The sequence below is a fragment of the Microchirus variegatus genome, assembly GCF_963457635.1.
Source record: "Microchirus variegatus genome assembly, chromosome: 11".
Taxonomy (NCBI): domain Eukaryota; kingdom Metazoa; phylum Chordata; class Actinopteri; order Pleuronectiformes; family Soleidae; genus Microchirus; species Microchirus variegatus.
Genome location: NC_139812.1, coordinates 16071538 through 16091161, shown reverse-complemented (window position 1 = coordinate 16091161; position 19624 = coordinate 16071538). Strand labels below are relative to the sequence as shown.

The 19624-nt window shown below is 40.7% G+C and overlaps 1 protein-coding gene across 1 annotated transcript in view; it reads right to left on the bottom strand.

The window, feature by feature from the left end:
- Positions 1-19624, bottom strand: part of macrod2 (mono-ADP ribosylhydrolase 2) — a 390893-nt gene that overhangs the window by 73892 nt on the left and 297377 nt on the right. Inside the window, exon 8 of the mRNA XM_083898062.1 lies at positions 12762-12835. Coding sequence (XP_083754188.1) covers positions 12762-12835 — 74 coding nt within the window. The remainder of the gene's footprint in view (positions 1-12761; positions 12836-19624) is intronic.

The following is a 19624-nucleotide window of genomic DNA, read 5'->3' as shown; positions in this document are numbered from 1 at the left end:
GTTTACATTTAGCTCGACTCTCTATTTGTGCTGTTTTGTGCAGAACTACTGTCTTGTAGTCGTGTCGTTTAAGTCACAGAGATGATTCCACCTTGTCTCACTGCCACTGACAGTCTTCCACTAACGATATTGAAATGATGCAAACAGCCTGACATAGACAATTCTAACCATGCCTCATTCCACAAGCAGAGGAATTCGATAAGAGTTTTCTTACAGTATTTTTTTTTTGGTCTGGTCTGCAGTGCTTGACCTCTGTAATGACACAGTGGGCATTTCTTGTGCAATTTTTTTCAACCTCTAACTGGGCCATGGTATCATCATGAGGCCCTGATTGCACTTTGATTGTTTCCAGCCCACTTCATAAGCGTATGGTGTGTCTACCAGTCCTAGTGGACTGAATCAGGACATAATGGGTTCATTAAAAATCAAGACTACTGGCATTGGGAGGAATGATTACTGAGATAAGCAGGGGATATGAGCTTAATGGAACAAGAGGTGGCTCACCAAGATTAAAAGCCTTTTCCACACCACTGCCATTTTGTCTCCAATTCAGCAAATTACTTAATTGAAATTCTTTCAATTTTCTTTTTAATTTTCTATTTCACAATTCCCCCCCCACCCCCCGGACTTGCAATCCCAAGATGAATGGTAGACGAAGGTGTGACTGTGAGACTAATTTCATTATTTTTAAGTAATTCAGTGTCCCATCTAAGAGCCCTGTTGTGGCATGATTATTCGTGGAATATTAAACAGTTCAACAAATACAGTGTTGGTGTCTGAAATATTGCACTTAATATCCATATCAGCCAACACAAACTGAGATTATGATAGAATCTATTTGATTTAGCAAAAGAAAATTACAATGAAAAAAACACATTTGTAAAGTTAAATTAGAATTATCCCCTGCTGATCTATAGAGCCAAGTACAGTCATAGTAGTTATCTCATTATACAACCATAGAATCTGTACATTAGACATGTCAAGAACGTGCTAAGAGACAGATTTGATGGGGGCAGAAACGTGGAAAACGGAGGTTGGCTGCTGCCAGTCAAAGAGGAGTGCGAGGGCTTTGTAGTCAGATACCCTGTCAAATGCTGCGCAGTCTTCACAGTTTGTAACACGGGCCTTCAGAGGCTACAGGGAGGATGAAAGACATAAATAAGTCTGCTCTGTCAGAAGAAACCACAAAGCTGTCAGATGACGGAGCTCATTCAGGCCAACAACACGGGCCCACAGCGTGCACTCAGAAAGAAACGATTTGTTAGTAGCACTCAAAGCGACGCCGTGCTAACTCGAAACCATTTTCGAATCGACTACGTGTGCAAATCGAGATCAATAAATACCAGGGTAATAAATACCATACTCAACCCCAACTTTGAAAGATGTCTTTATTAGCTCCATTAGGAAATCATCTCCCTGCTAAAGCCAAGCTACCACGAGCTGCCACAGACTATGCTGTCAGAGGAATGTTTAGACAGTAGCACATCTGAAGTCTTAGCAGACGTGACAGGTTGAATCTGGTTATGGTCCAACCCCTGGCCCGCTGATGAAGGGAGAAGGGGATGAATGGGGTCTTATCAGGTCGTGTTGAGAGATGGCGAAAAAACGTACAGCCTTCTCACAATCTGTCTGTCAGACAAAAGATGAAAAGATGTTGCTGCTACACAGTGGTCAATACTTACATGCCATTCAGTTTGCTCGTACAGAGGCAGACACAAACGTCTTTGTTATCGTCGTCTTTTAAAGGCTCACATAAACAACACGCTCTGAAAGCATCCAACGATACTACAGTATATGCAAAGAGATTATATCGCAGATGCAGAGGAAAGAAAAAACACACAAAACCAAACAGTGTTTGAAAAATGAAGCAAGCTCAAGTGCACTCTCAGTGCTCTGAAGGTCATGACTCAAACAAACAATCTGTCTATCTTCATTACATCCCATACAGGACAACATCAGACCAAGAGCTTGGCTGCGAGTGTGAAAGCCTGGCTGATCACTTAATAATTGTAATGCTTTGAACTACAACACAGGCTGCATTCAGCTTCTCTGCCAGGAGCCAGTATACAGTATTTCATCGGATTGCATTAAGACGCCTGTTGACCAGTGGGAGACTCATAAACAACAGCAGCCTATTGACAGAGATCCCCACGACACTTCCCTAACAACATTGGATGACTGATTATACTTCTCAGTTATGTTATAATCAAACACTGACACAGTAACTACAATCATTACTCTTGATAATATAGGTTTTAACCTGATGTATGTGGGTGCCAGAGGCAACGTTAATGAATTAATATTTCAATGCTCAGTATCAGTATGATAATCAGTACATCCAAGATTACTCATTAATCCATTTGGCTCAGCACAGTGTATTTATTTCGACTGCCTTTGTTTGTCATGATAAACCTGCTTTATCTAAAGCTGGTTATTTTACAGCCATAGCACGATCCTCTCATTTAACAGGACAAAAATTTACAGCAATAACAGTGAACACGCTCGTTTCTGCATTACTCTTGCCAGAAAGACAAAAAAAACATTTTGATTGTAATAAAAAAAAGAACAAGTGTCTTTAAGAATTATCATATACAAATCATTGTTGAAAATAATTAATTCAAAGCCTCTGCAAAACAATTAATACATCTTCCTCACAGGTTGTGAAAGAGTTTATTTGGATTCATTAATTCAACTGAGCTGTAGCATTTCATCTTTATTTTAGTTTCTGCCATATTTCCAAAATGACTGAGAAATGGCGTTCTGCCATCTTGAATTAATGGACCACAGGAACAAGGAAAAAGTAATCATCATTCAACTTACACAACCAAACTTCTCAGTTTTGTAAGTAAGACTGACTGAAAAAAAAATCTGTCAAGAAACCGAGCATCAAAGTGCTGAAAAATCCTATTGCCAGAAAGGCAAAAAGAAAATCAATAGAGTTCCCACTGGAGAACGGATATTCACAGCATAACCTCCTTCTTTGCGTGTTCAGTTTGAGGTTTGCCCTCTTTGGATGAGAAATTAGAATAATTCTGCATCAAAGGCAGAGAAACATACCAGATTTGCCAGAATACTTCGGCTCTGTATCCTTCAGATTAGATTAGATGTTGATCAAAGCTTTTGGGAAAAAAGGAACTCTCATATAAAGCCCTCTGTAATGTGAACATCACAGAAACCGTTATTTAATCACAAAACTGTGGCCTAATTTATTCTGATGACTTTCGTTTTTTTAATTCAGCACCCATGAGAACAGTGTTTAAATTATATAAATCCATACATAAACCCCACTGAGTGTTTCAGTTAAAGAAACGAGCTTGTACAGGACACCATTTCTACTCCAGTCAACCTTGTGAAGACTTCACAGCAACACAGCTTCAGCTATGCTGGCTGACCAGGGACAGACTCTGGTGAACTGTCAAAGTTTAGTACATAAATAGTAAGTCAGTGCTTCAGGCTAGAAAAACACAGGAGTGTAGTGAGGGCCACTCTACAGGACAACAGCTAACTCCTAATGGCCTCCACTGAATAAAAAAATAAAAATAGGTGATGCCATGAATGTAGAGTGATAGGGAAGAGTGTGCATCAATTGCTCTTTTTAATATGTCTGGTATAAAGAGGAACCTTTTTCAGACTATTAAGTTAGAAAGAAGAATTCAGGCAATTACAGATTGAAGGACCTCAAGTCCTGCACTGCAGTTTGCCTGTAATGAAAAAGCAGGTGAGAGAAAAGGAATTTATGTAGGCCCATTTATCGATTTGAAATAGAAATGCAGTTTATTACCCCCCCTTTAAAATATTTCACATTGAAATATAGGAAATGATATACAATAAATATGGACCATTCATACGGCGCACAGTTATTTGAAAATAAAATTGAAGGGGAGCAGCTCCACACTCTGAAGACATTACTTACATGGTAATGCTCAAAATTAAGTAGGCTCGCACCCATTAGAGGGTGTGAGAGGGACACCCAGCAATATGGAATCCACCAGTGCCAATACTGAAATGAACAGCATTACAGGGGAGCAGGGAGGCAATATCAGAGATTGCCCTGAGAGAGTGTAATGGAAAAGGACTTGTTCTGTCACAGCCTCTTATGGTGATAGAATGCCACATGGTCCCTTCTGACAGTGTGATATTGGCTTGGCACAAGCTTGATGAATGTATCAGCCATAAGTCAGACAAACTCCTGCCCTTCACAGAACAGCACCTTCTAAGATGTTTATGCCGGGGTATAGAGACAGACGTTGTATAATAGGAATGGAACCATTGTCTGAAAAAGGTTTATGGAAAGCGGGAAAGGCCACTTCCAATTCTAGCTATTATTTCAAATGGAATGTTATTACCCAATGAGGTTAGGTGCATTGCTGCTCAGAAAATAAGATGGACATCTGGTTGGGGTGACTTTGCAGCATCCCTTTAGAGAATGCACAGTAACTTCCTGGTGCTTTGTTGTGGCAGAAGGTGAAGGGACAAAAAAATAAATGGAGGTTCAACCATGAGATGTTGAGGGGCGACCTTTCCCCAGGCAAGTGAAGACCCATCCCAGACCACCTGGCTTCGTGCCAGGGTCAAGCAATTAATGCTGCCCTCCTTTGATTACTTCAGACAGCCTACGGGATACAGCAGATAGCATCTAGTCCAGGACCACTGCACAAGGTAAAGAGGAGACAGCTCTGATGGAGGTTCAAGCTTGGGTCAAACTGTGAACATAAATAGCCATTACCAGCATCACAAAAAGTAAGTGGCTTAGTTGTTTATTCTTGCATTTGCATATTAATGCTGAATAAACACACTTGGCTGTCATTAGACCTTGTCACCACTGCCTATTGCTTTACCAACTTTCCAAAAATGTAACCCCACAGCCTTCACACAGAGAGCACCTCCTGTTATATAAGCCTGCTCTATCATGTTGCTGACCCCAGTGCCCAGCCTCATCTATGATGCCCTGTTGAGATACAACATGTACCACTCCAACCATACTATACTGGCTGGCTGTGCCCCACAGAGCCACAACATACTTGTCAGCCAGCACTGTGAAGATCAATGGTAAAGTAGAAGATACCAGGCAAACACTGACAACAATTTAAGGCATCGGTAGACGCGGTAATGGAAAGTTTGGGGCTGCAATAGATACTTTCTGTGGGTTCATAATCATTCATGTTAATGATGCACATTGACCTACAAAACACCTCTCCTCCTCCAGCTCAGCAGAACGCCCTCTCAGGTTAAGCAAACCACCATTAGGGATTAGTCGTTCAGAACTCAGTATGACTTAAACCCAAACCACAGCTTTAACCTTTACACAACTTGGAAGATAATTCATACCCTTTCACAGTTGTGATATTTGTCTCATTTTAGCTCATCCTTTAAGCTTTCTGTACACTTTCAATGGTTTGATAGTTTGTTATATATTTTGAAGAATCTTTTGGGAAAGGCAAGAGACTAGGAGCACAAGCAAAATCTTTTTTTTTTTTTTGACATATGGTGCCATGACAGATGCAAATATTGGACCTTCTTAGCCCTTTAACTATGGGAAAATTGCTGCTATGCTTTATGCTTGGAAATAAAAGACTGACTTTCAAATGCATCACTGCCTGAAGCCTGGCATTGAGGGTGATTTGATTCCACTTTGAGATAGCGAGATACGTCCAATTCCCCTTAATAACATGTCGGTAATCGTGCTACGACAGTGGCTGTCTCTGCCCCTCTTCGCTGAACTGATCCTCTGTCCTACAACATCGGTGGCAATGAGGTCATGCATTTCTTATCCCGATACCAAACCTGTCTCATAAATTTTCCACACACATATCCTAACTGCTTTTTTTTTTTGCAAGGAACATAGTGTATGTCTACAAACATGCATATTACACAATCATATTTAACTGTTAGGTTAAGGCACAAAAAGCACCTGGTTAGGGCTAGAAAAAGATCACAGCTTATAGAGTCAACAACCACAAAGAACTCGCATAATTTGGTCTATAGCCACCACCACCTTCCCCTCCACCTCCATGCAAGAATTTCGCCTCAAATACTGCCAAACTACACTGCTATTGTGATATGAAGAAGAAAAAAAAACATTTTAATTCCTTATGAAGCAAGTTTCAAGAATGCACTTAAAGCTGTTGTGGGGACATTATTTTGTGAGACAGGTTGCCCATAAACAGACACAGTGAGGCCTGTAGCACTGGAGCCCAATACTCACAGTGTAAGCAAGTCTGTTGATGGGGTTGGAAATAATGACCAACTGCGAATGGTGAGAGAGGCTGCCACTGCACGAATAGTGACCTCAGGCAGGTACAAATATTGGAACAGCAAAGTTGAACTTTTTTTTTTTTGTTGCTGAAGCATTGCCTTTAATTATTTCACAGTCCATTGCCCCACAGTGGATGAAACAAATCGTACCTTAACCTTAAACATAGTATTTTAAAGGTATTTCCTTCTGTAACTGTAACAAATATGTTTTTAAGAACAGCAAGATGGGACTCTCAACCTCTCATTTATTTTGCATGATATTGACATCGCTTTTGTTTGTGGAAAATATTGCTTTGGAGGAGAACAAAATAAAGCATTAGGTGATGGAAAAAGTTAAAGACTAAACATCAACCACTACTTTCTGATCAGTAGGTTTTAATCATACTGCTATACGGAATCTATCTGTTAATTGGGTCTTATGGTGGCAACGTGACCACTGAAGTATCATTGAAATTTCATGGTCATATAAACTTACATGGACAAATCATTAAACAATACAATTGTGTTATTTTTAAGCTGTAATTGTAAATATGCAATTCATTATGATAGCTATATTAACCAAGGTCATTTCTGTGTCCCCAAACTTTACGGCTCACTGTTAGCACAAGTGGGTGAGAGGGGGCGGTATAGTGGTCATAATGTTTTTCATCACTATCTGTTTCTGCAGGCCTTAGACGGACTGCATAATTAATGACTATGATGAATGTTTTTGTGACAGCGCAAGACGAGTTGTGTGTGTGTGTGTGTGTCTGAACTGTCTGAACAGTGAAATGAGCTTGTGCGATGTACAAGAGTGTACATACTAAACAATATGAACATGCAAATACAACACACACACACACACACAAAACACCTCCACAGTGAAGGTGAGCAGGATGAAGTTTCAAGAGTCTCCTGCCCTTTTTGGAATCACTTCAGCTAAAGCCACTCTTGCTTTATCGCGGTGTCCCAGCCTAACACTATCTCCGCTACGCTAAACCAATTAGCATGTCATTAAGATAGCTTATTCCAGCATAGTAAGTATAGAGGTGGGACTACTGTATCTGTGCGAACAGAGAGAACTCAGTGCATCACATCTCAGAGAACGGGCGTCTGTGCTTAGAGGTGGGCGTGGCACAAAGGAGACGATCTGTGCATCATATTTTACATGTGGTATTGCAAGTGGCTTTGCAGTCCTCAACAACACCCATAATGGTTACTGGTGATCATTATGCAGTTATCAAGAGTAAAGCAACACCTTGGCTTTTGGACAAGACAGCATGATGAATTTTAATCAAGTCACTTGAATGAACACTGAGAATATTGTCACATTTGGTGATCATAATAAACATAACCCTTGACGGCAGGGCAATTAATCGAAACTGCTTTTCTCACTGCAAATAACAACCGGTAGTAGTCAAATATGTTGAAGAAATAACTTCCACAAGTGTATTCAATAATTAGGACGTGAATTCCAATAATCTTAAGAAATAAAACTACTAACTAAACCAACCTGGGATAAAGGGAATCAAAGAGCACACATCATATTATCCAGATTGAGCATGATAATAAAACCCTCAGATCATAAAAGTCATAAAATCCTCATTCTGCTGCCTTGGGCCAAATGGCTGCCACTAATGTATTAGACTACATGGCATACATTGGTGCCAAAAAAATAATTCACCGACAGAGAAAACTAATAAAGCATTCATACACACAATTATTTCGCCAAATCTGCAGGTGCCTGACAGAGCAGAGAGAGGATATGGCTCTCTGAGGTCAAACAATGTGTCTCCATTCACACAGAACAATTCAGTAAGTGGATGCAGAGCCAAGTGTTTAGTCATGCTCTCAGCTCCCGATATGGCCGTATCTCCTCCATGAAGCTCTCAGACACAGCAGATGATTCAAAGGGGTAGACATTGACTTCAAAAGACCAATGCTGGCTTTGAACACGGTGCCAGTTGCACAAGCCATCAGCAGCACATCAGGATCCTTGAGGCTCGCGTGGAGCAAATTTGTGCCTCTCTTGGCCACAGATGCAACACTTGGCAAATGCTCTTCATTAAATACTAGAACATCATGACATCATGAAGAAGTAACACAGTAAAAGACAGCTGAAGTACCGCCCCAGTTGGTGTTAGTTTCTGTTCCAATAGCTGTCAGTACTCCAACAGAGTAGTTTTTTCATCACTTTGAGCTAAGTTTACAGTTCACACTCTAATTGGTTATCTTGTTATATAAAGTATAGAAAGTAACGTGTGTGTGTGTGTGTTTATGGTGTTTCCGTGCCTTTGAGATGTTTTTCCACCTTGATTGTCTTGTGGCCTTCACAAACTAGGAATTTGGGTGGTGAGTCTGCTTAGACAGTCACTACAACACATAATAAAAACACAATTCTTGGTTTGATGAAAAAAAGATGGAAGTGTTTGACCTTGATCCTAAATATTATGCCTGGTTTTCTCCAGCAGCCATGTTTACACATCCTTCAGAAGTAAATTTTCTGGTGCAATTCAATTTAAATCTGAGTACATGTACATCAAAAATAACTGTGTGTAAATAACATGCACTCAGACCTTTGATGTGAAATGATAAGTTAAATGTCTTCTGGACAAGGCACAAACTACAATTTGAACTACCATGTGCATGTAAAGTAGGGTTATACCACAAATATAGTTAACATTCTGCTTGCCATGCCTGTGAGATAAAGCTGGTCCCAATACACAAAAATAATTCACATTTACATGAACTGTTAAAAAGAGCAAGCATCCATCTCACTGAACTGAATGACGATTGACACATCATTGTTGTCATTTCAATATCTAGCCTTCTAAAGAGACATTCATTAACACAGAATAACACAATCATACGAAACACACACACCACTACTGTTTGCATTCCTAATAGTCATCTGACATTTGTCACAAATCACTGTGAAATCTCCAGTCTTGGCTTAAAATGAAATGTATTATCAGGTGTCTTCAACGACAAATGCAACGAAGGTAAACAGATCATTCACAGAGGAGGAAAACGGGATGTAAACAGCTGTTTTGTGAGCGTCATCTGCACAGCAAAGTGCTTAATACTAAAACCCAAAGCAGAGTGATGTTGAAAGGTGAAATCTCTACACATCAATTTTTTTTCCTGAGCAGTGCAGCAGAGCTTATTATTGACTTTGAATGTGTCTCAAGTGTTCAGTCTGTGTCAGTAATGCTTGGCTCCCTGGCCCCTCGAAACGCTTCATTAAAAAGCTTGGCCATCCAGAGCACATCCGCCGCAGCCAAATAGAGTGTCAGACCGCATTTTTCAACTGCAGATTAAACCTATGCAAGTTTGAATTAAACCAAATTAGATCTGAAAATGAGAAATAATCCAAAGCCAAATAAGTGGAGAGGTGAGCAGCCTGTGACCAGGAGGAAACACATTACGGAAGACTGGTTTTGTGGGACATGCCTGCATTCATTTATAGATTTTTGAAGACATTAGAGTCCCCTGCTGTCTTGTTTACATAATACCCACATATTCGATGTCTTTTATTTGTGTGGCAGATACAAGAACACTGAGGATGACCTCCAATATTCTTTCATCTATGTGATCTGAAGGACCATTCTTGGGCTGTCGTCTCTCTAGATTAAAGCATCTGCCCTCTCTGGCCACAGCAAGGCTGTTTATTCTTCCACAAGGGAAGTAGAGATGCTTTTAAGGGTAAATTTCACGCTGGCACTGGTGTCCTTTATACACTGGTGAGTGCATCGGGGCTAGAAGTGTGCTGGGGCCTGAGAGATAAACTCACTGCTAATCAATCACAGCATCCATCCCCATCTCTCACGTTCTCTCTCTCTAACACATACACACAAAGTGTCACTGCTCTTTCAATCAGTGGACAATTACAGTTCAATTGGCATTTTTGCGACTGCAACAACCTGCCATATTCGCATGCTTCTCGATCAGGATGACACACATGCACAGATACAAACAGATGGACATAAACAGACAATGCTTTGTTGTCAGTGTGTCTGAGGGGGAGGAGATGGGTGATGTGGGGTCCTGTACTCTGCCACCCCAGTGTGTTAGATCCACAGCCAGCCCATTTTACTGAAATTCAACCACAATAGCACATAATCTTCCTCAAAGCAGAGCCCTTATCATGGCCCTGAAATGATTCGCCTCTGTGGACGCCCACAACATAGGCTCCACAGAGCCAGAGGTGAGCGCGTAGAGCAATCTAGTCCTATTGTTCTATGCATGATAATCCAGCCTTCAAACCTTTCATTCTCTCCATGTATCGGGGAAAGCTGTGTACAATTTGTGATATAAACTACCGCAGCAATACTGCAATTTTGCAAGCCTTTTGATTGTATGGCAAACAACAGATAGTATAAAACTTCTCATTCAAGGCCTTCTTTATGACTGTCTTTATTGACTGGTGTAAGACAAGATTGCGTAGTTAACAATTGTCAGCTGATGAATTTTCTATGAGTTGACACAGCCTGAAACAGCAACATGTCAGCTATTAATCATGTTGACACTGGGTGTGTCAATTGAGTAAATGTGCAGTGATGAATTGGTTTTCTAAACATGTCAAACAAGGCAGTAAGCATTCATCTTAACATTTAATGTGCAAATGAAAGCGACATTAAACGCAGCATGCCCTCCCTGCAGGCATTATACATTTATTTTGAATATGTATTAATATTCTTCTCAAATACCTTACCTCTGACTCATAAAACCTAAACTGACATGATTAAAAGCACATTCTTCACATAGTTTATCCTTTTTCATAAGCTGTTTCAGGTATCAAGTGTAACTATTCACCAAGTGAATGTAGTCATAGATTTGAGCGAAGACCTTTTGCCCAGTTTGTCATTCTGTGGTTTGATTAGAAGATTTTGTGCAGGAAATACTGCTTTGCTCTGAAGTTGTTAAAAGCTAGTCCGAGAAAGCTGAGAAACCACAGCTTGTATTGGCAGAGTTTTAGTTTTGGCAAACAGTATCCAAGGGAAGCCTCCCTCCATCGACGTCTGCCCCTCTCCATTAAATGGTAATATATTCCACTTGATCCAGCCAAACCAGAAATAGCCGTCAGTCAGCATGGAACAAAACTGTCTCTCGTCTCTACGAAAGTGTAGCTACTGTGCGGAAAGTAGCAATCTTGGATGTGGAACAACAAAGCCACAGTTTCTTTTTTTCTTATTTACCATCAGCAATAAGGTATACACACAAAGTGTTGATGGATTTCCCAAGAAGAGGTTACAGCAATGAGCCGGTAGAGAAAGAAGCTGTAAACATAACACATCAATGGCAAAGTCATCCTGGAGCTCAATATCATTTGGCTGTCTGTTCACAACACCACCAAAACCAGCTGAGGGATGTTGTAGCACTTCAAGCTGTGAGCTTTAAAAACACCACAATCCACAGTGACAGGTATAAACAGCGACAGAGTAAACAGAGGTGACCCTTGAAGGTCACCATCACTAAATGACTCAAACACCAATGTTCTGTACAGTATCAAACAACCACCTGTACAACTGGACAAAAACGTCCATGAACCTTTAATGAAAATGTACCACTGTGGTACATATAATTTTAATGCATATTACATAAAGAGATAATTCACAACATTAAATTCAGTAAGTGGTTATAATGTTGTGCGTTAAACTTAGCCCTAGCTTCAATTTGGTCATCATCTATCATAGCATTAGTGCTGAGACATGACAAGAAAGTCATATACAGTATAAGGGTATCATACATTGAATATTCGCAACGCAAATTTAATCGCTTATTTAATTACATTAATAATGTTTCTTAAACACGCACACTAGAGTTTGTTTCCCTCACTTTGTGGATACCCAGGCTGTCATGATGGCTTCACTCTGGTAAAGACTCTTATACAACAGTGTGCTGCTCAATCTACATCAGAAGTGGCTTTGAAATGAACATGTTCACAGCCATTACCCACAGGGGAGATGGGTATATTAAGTCTCTTTGTGGTTATTTCAAATCATTCCTATTTTTTATTAACTAAAATTGAAGATGATTATCTGTGTGTTAGTTTTTACCATTGTGTTGGTTGCGTTTTTTTTTTCCCCAAAATACATTTTGGTGGTAAATGCATTTTGGAAAATCTTTGGATTTTCATTTCCTCGGAGGCATGGTCATTATTAATTTTAAACAAAACCAATTCCAGATTATTTCATCTGATGCATTTCTGTTCTTCTGGGTTTAATAACACTCCCCAGCATAGACCAATTAAACAGACAACAGACCATTTAAGGCCCGATTAGTCTCAGACTGGCTTTTAATTTGATATGCATGCAGAGCACAAACTAAATGATTGATCAAGCGAGGCAGATGGACAAGTCTTACACAGAGATGCGTTCAAATTAATGGCTCAGTGTTTTTTGCTCTGGTCCAATGGTCTGCACTCACAGCAAATCAACAAAATCAGAAAACAGGTAGAGCATGCACAAATGCATTGTCGGCTTGGGACTGACAGTTGTTTGGTTTGAATATGCATGATGTCTTACCGTATCAGAATTATCTTCAATCCAGCTTTTTACTGTTTTCAGAGCGATGTCAGCTGCCGGGTCATTCGGGAAGCCTAGTGCAGAGAGAGACAGAGAGTAATTAAAGGGGTCATATTATACCCTATTTCTCCAAGTTAACCTAGTTCCCTGGTGTCGTGATGCACATGTCTGTGACATGCTTTGGTCAAAATACCAGAAAGGATGAAGGATGAAGTACCACAGCAGTTCAATCACCCTGTCAAAACAGCCCTTTTCAGAACACTCTGATTTGTAGTATCTCTTTAGATCCACCTTAAAAAAAAGTAAAACAAAACTTAAAGTGCATGAAATGACATCAGCCAAAGAAGCTACTGGGAGCTAACAGCAGTTAGCATTTGGAAAAGTGATAATTTGCAGGCTCTAGCAGGCACATTGCCGTCATATATAACATGTATCCACTCGACAAATAAATCCTCTGAGGCTGGAAGTTTGTGTAGAACTCTGTGCTGCACTGTGGAGCCAAGGACTATGCAGACTTCCGGTTTTCAGATACTGTTGCCTTCGCCAGCACTCTCGCGTGTTTTACAGACAAAGCGGAGCTCCGCGAGACAACAATTCCAGGAATTTGGCGCATTGTGGCGTCCCAGTCAACATTGCACGTTTTATCTCCTGTACTTAGACTGAGGAGGACCACAAACATATGAGTGAGTCATCTTTTTTCACACTTTGGCGACTGATAGGACCTCCAGAGTCCTGATTTAAATGATTTAAAAAGTTGATTTTAACCCTAACCCCATATGTCCCCTTTAATAGTGTAAACAAAAGGGAGACATTAACAAACACATGAACAGAAAGACAAACTGATATCTCCATAGATAACAGGATTTTACAAATAAATAACATAATCATACATATAATTACTGGAGTGAGTTTGAAGCTGCATTACAAGTATAACTGCATGCCTTGCGCAAAGCTACGAGTTAAAGGAAACATCAGACAAATATAGCCCATTTTTCCAGTTGTGACCGACAAAGTAAATGCTCTTCTATTTTCTTACCATTGACTTCCACAAAGAACCATGGGTTGCAACAGACACCGTCTTCCTCTAACGACAGAGGTCAAGACCTCAATCTCAACCCACATCAACTGATACAAAGGCCAAAGTTGTAACCTGTTGGTTGTTATATCCTCAACTGTTTTTCTTTGGTACGACTATAACAATCTATGACCTATGAAACTGGCTTACAAGTACTGCGGCGACCTCTACCCTTTAAGTCAGATGTTATAATACAAAATAAAAAAAAAAGCCACAAAGGTCTAGCCTAACATTTCCAGTACTCTTTCATTTCAGACCAACTGCTGTCAAAAGCCTCTCCATAACGTTTCTACAAATCCATTGAATCAACTGCGATGGCAGTGAAGATGTACTGTGGGTTCACCTCATTCACAATTCTGACTATTGTTGTTCTCTCTCGCTCTCTTTCTCCCTGTCTAAGTTTTACAGAGCGATCGGCTGAGCTCCTGTTCAAGCTCTGGTAGAAGCGAGATGTGAGCCGCATACCAGTCAGCGATGACTGCCCGTCTGCTCCTTACGGCTCTGTTCGGCAGTATCTGCAGACAGTGCGTTTGCCCGTTCACGGCTCCTGCACTTCAAAAGCTGCCCTGAGAGCTGTACGCTCAGAACCTAATCCAGCATGCCAAATCAGTTTGCAGGTCACCTAATTCCTCTTGTCTCCAAAACACACTTAACTCCTTCAGTGATATCACTTTGTCTGGTGATGTTTCCTTTTTTGAAAACTGTTTGCACACATATGCAGGTGTATACCGACACTTCAACTCACACATCAAGTAAAGTAGACAAACAGATGTGCGCAAGACAAAGAAAAGAAGGAAACGAGATCCATGGAGACCAGGAACAGCTGTTAGGAAAGAGCATACATGATGGGAAAGAAGTGTTACAGACGCAAGCACATAAATAAATCGCACAAATTTGTAAATTGTTAAAGAGGGTTAGAGGGTAACTTACTTTTGTGCTTTTACAAGGCAAAATGTAAAAAAAAAACAAAAAAAAAAAACAGGCCTTCATCATTGTGATATGATATTCTGGTCACTTGCAGTGGTTAGATGCCATTGAGTACATTTAATCAATCTATTCTGTGTGGAGTTTCTACAAATGCTCTATTGATTTAAGAATCATACCTATTAATCATAGCAAGTCTGAAAAGAAGAGAGAGGGTGAAAGGAGGTTAGCTATAGAGCCAGAGGGAAAAGATAAACGCAAGGAAGGTGGTAAACAGTAAAAAAAAAAAAAAGGATGGGACACTGAATAAAAGGGTCAGTGCTGCTGGGGGCAGCTCGCCAAAAGAACTCTGCTCAGCGGTAACATGACTAGCCCAAGGTCAACAGCAGCAGCTCAAGTGAATCGACAGTTCTTTCTCATCATTTGTCTCTTTCACCTCTACTAACATCTCCTCTAAGTGTGCGTCTCTGTCCCTGTCAGCGTGGCCAAGCACTGCATGTTCAAAAATGTTTTTTAAAAAACACACAGCCTTTTTCCTCCACCACTGCAGGTCACAGTAATCACCGCACTGTTGATGACACAATCGAGGGACTTTAGAACACACCTGAGAAGTGAGCGGACTGTTTTATATGGTCACGTTTGCCAAAAAGCATAAATAGTCCGAGTTTTATTTTTGTCTTCTGCCCTCAACAACCTCCTCTTTATCCTCTTTCGCAGTGTGGAGGGTTTAGTCGTAAAGTAATCTGTCAGGAGGTCGAGAGCTGGCATCAGGACCTCCAGGGTCCCCCCGCACTGCTTGGTCTGACTCTATCTTATGCTGGGAATATGGACGGCTCAGAGAGATTTGTCTTGGTGAGGCACACTGATGGGATATGTGCAGCGCAGTGCCACTGATGAGGACTCAGGTGGTGCAGTGTTATTTCTGCTGATGGCTCCTCTACTTCATCACCAGGCAGAACACAGCATCCACAGAGGGAGAGGGAGACTCAGGCACTTGCCATGTGAATAAAGCGTGAAGGTGGCACTGTGTGTTTATATAAGATCTGTATCATACATACAGGGTTATATCAGCTAGATTTTTGGTAATTCAGACATGGAATAATTTATTTAACCATTAAGTCTTTTCAGTTGTTCCCAGTTCTTCCAATCATTCGACTATTTTTAAGCCCCCAATCAATAATTACGAACAAAATATGCGAGCAGGATGACTCAATTTAATTTGCTTTTAAATGAAAGGTTGAATTACACCCATGTCTCCACATCAGCACAGTGAGTTATATAAAAAGGGGAATCTTAATCTTAAAACAGAATTCACATATTTTATTCCTATGATCTAGGACACGTAGGATCTTTGTTATTATGAAGGAAAAAAGACAGCCCTAAAATCACCTTTTATCGATCCCGTTAGTGAATATAGTTTCAAGTATTGTATATGAAATTAGAAACTAAAGGGGCTTTGGATGTTCTTGGATAAAGAAGCACAAAAATAAACCCCATATATTCAGTTTATAATGAAGCAGCTCCCAGCTTTCATCAAAGATATCTCTGTCTGTGAATCTGAGAAAGTAAGAAGCTCATGTTCAAAAATACCCTCTAAACTGGAACGCAGGAAAAATAATATAAATGTGTGTTCTGCCTTAGGGGGAATTTTTGCTTTAAGGAAGAAGCAAGACCATTGCTCTCGCTTTTGCCAACATGGCAACTATTTCATACTTTTTCCGAACAAACTTGTGCAGCTAAGGTGTTTTACCGTGGTGAGAAGGAGTGAGAAGTATGGCTACCTCGCCTGATAAAGCAAGGAGTAGTACAGTAAGTCATCAAGTGGAATACACGTCTGTGCTATGATGCATTCCCATGGTTTGTTTGTTTGCAAATATATAGGAAACACATACTGCAGACCACACCACTTTTGTTTTTCCTGACTGAGCTTATATTGTGAAAAGAACACCACAACAGCATGCTGCTATTTTGGGTTTCACCATTTCCACATTTTTTTTTTCTGAGCACATTTTTTATGAGGCTTGTGTCTGGCCAAATTCGAAAAAGAAATACAAAGTACATATTTCTTTTTTTCACTGGAGGCGAAATCATACCGGTGGTCCTAACTCCTCTCCTCAGTCGGTCAAGTTCATGTCTCAACACTCGTCATTCATTTTGATGAGCTGTCTACCTCACACTAGCACATAGCCTGAGGCTGAGGTGTCTGGCACTTGTAAATTCCTGATGGGTCTTGAAATGGCACAGTAAACATTGGACATCTGTGATAGGAAACATAACAAAACCAAAGCATTCAGTTTAGATAAAACATTTTTAGGCTGATTTAAAAAAAAAAAAAAACTCTTCACCACATGTATCTTTTAAAAATATTTTGGTAACACTTTTCATTAGGGAACACATATTCACTAACATTAGTAGCATACTTGCACTTTATTAGTAATAATTAAGCTTATTCTACATAAACTTATTCTGCCTCTATTATGACATGAATTAATATTTTTCTATAAAGTGTTAATACATTCTTAATATCTACTAAAGGGGTAGTATGCTACTTATATGCATGTTCATAAGTGCTTAGTTAACGGTGAATATGTGTTCTCTAATCTAAACCAATATATTTGTTAAGGAATATTTGTGTATATTAAAAAATAATCATAAGAAGAAAACGACTGCAGCTCAGATAAGTGTACAAAAAGAGATGGGGGAATGTTGAAATATATGAGTACAATGAAGATTAGTTGATGGTGCTTTGTGCACAACGATAAAATCATTATTATGTATTGCAGCTGTGAAATTAAAGGCAGCAGTGCCTCCTCTGGAAAGGGAGGGGGGGAGGGTTGTCACCCCATTAAGGCCCAGAGGAGAGGTGAGGTGACCCGGGTGGAGGACAGAGTAGTGCCCCAGGACTCTAGATGCCAAAGAGTTGGTGTCAAATTGCCTGGAGCTCCTTTCTACACGAACACTGGGACATGGCAGGGCTGTGACCATGACCGACTTTGCAGCCCACAGAAGGAGACAGAGACAAAGAGGGATGGGGAGGATACTGTGTGAAGAAGACAAGCACAGGAAAGAGGTAGGGGAAGAAAGAGAGCACCCTCTGTGGCACAACAGATGATGACCTTCCTTGGGAAAAAAGCATTCCACATAGGTGGCGCCATGCTCTGTCCTACATGCTAAAATTAACAACAGATATTTCTCCTTTAAAAAAATACTGAGAAAAGTGTATGATACACAAACATTTAATGCTCAGCCAAGTTTCTCAGAGTCCTAAATCTGTTGCCCTGTGGCAATACATTACATTTGGCTCGTCATCCATGAAAATGGTAGAGGGAGGTCTAGCTTTGAGTACAATGCATAACGTGTGACTAAGGTAAATGGAGTTCACATTGCCTCTGAGCATACACTCTGCTGCCCGCTAATACAGCATGTTGCTACCATGTACCTTTCCCAGCTGGGCTATAAGCTCACTGATGTATACCCTGGGTTTAAAAGAAGAGGGGACTTGCCTGAGCCGTTTCTGGTTCGCAGGAAGGCATCACTGTCATGAGATAAAGTGCCATGAATGTCTACAAATTTCCTAATCCCAGACAGGGATGAAGAGAGCCAGAATACGATGCTGGCTAAAGGAAAAAAAAAATCTCCTTGACATCTTTGAAGTAGTAGACAATACAGTGGAATGGCAGAGTGGATATACTGGGAGAGCTTGGCTGGATTATATCCACATCTCACATAGCCACTCTGAGCTAAAAGTCCTCTGTCAACAATCCTTAGCTCCATCACAGAGACAGATGAGTCAAAGGTAAGCGGTAAGCAGTAAACGGAGCAGCAATTTATCCTAAGGAGCACAGTGGTGTTTTTGTGTTGAGGGCCTTTGATTGTTCTGATAGGATAGGGTTATAAATGCACATCTGATGACACCTGTCAAGGAAATAGTAGTTCATGTCCTTGCTATCCTGTTGTGTAGAGTCAGCCCTTTGCTTCGTGCTACGATTGATCACAGCAGACGCCTCTGAACCGGTACGGTTCATTACCATGCTCCTGGAAAGTGGTCTTTCAGCGCTGGCAATGACATAAACACCACGAGGCTGGAAGGGCTAAACTGTCAACAATGCTTCATGAAATGAGATTTTTATGTTTATGGCTTTGCTTGAGTTAGTGTCTCTGCCTGTGTGTGAGCATGCATGTGTGTGTGTGTGTGTCTAGGTGTAAGAACGATCTGTGAGGGAGAAAAAAAAAAAAAAAAAAGACTGCAAGAGACATGAAAATGTATGGGAGGGAAGACAGGAGAGCAGAGATACAAAAAGAGAAAATGACCTCTCTAAGTTGAAGTAGTTGGACTATTGGCACTGATCTTGTGAGACATTGAGAGGTGTCTCCTCCGTGGAAGGAATAATCCATTTATACCTGGGTACCGTGGCGATGATTGATGTGCAAACGGGGGCAGCACTTAATAACCTCTATCATGCCGGGTGACCTCACGGCCCATGGTGGGCACTAGTTTGTTTATGGGTGGTACCTCCCGACACACTATTCGTGCAGAAATTCTGTTGTGGCTAATGGGCTGGACTGAGGGATTGGACTGTCAGTGCAGTGTGAGGCCTCATTTTTCTTTCCAAGCGTCTAAGGTACCCCTGCGCACCCCTGTTACACCCAACCTCCCTGCTCTGCTATCATCTGTCAATGGTGACTGAGTCTCCTGGAGAATGGAGGCGTGAGAGACTGTGTCAATTAGCATTACCTGTCCTGACAAATCTGTTTTCCTCTCCACAAAGGTCTCGGATAACTTGTTCTTGATTCCCCTCTGTCATGATGTTGGGGGCACACGAGTTGTTTTCCAACTGCACTACAAGTGTGTAAATGGGTCATA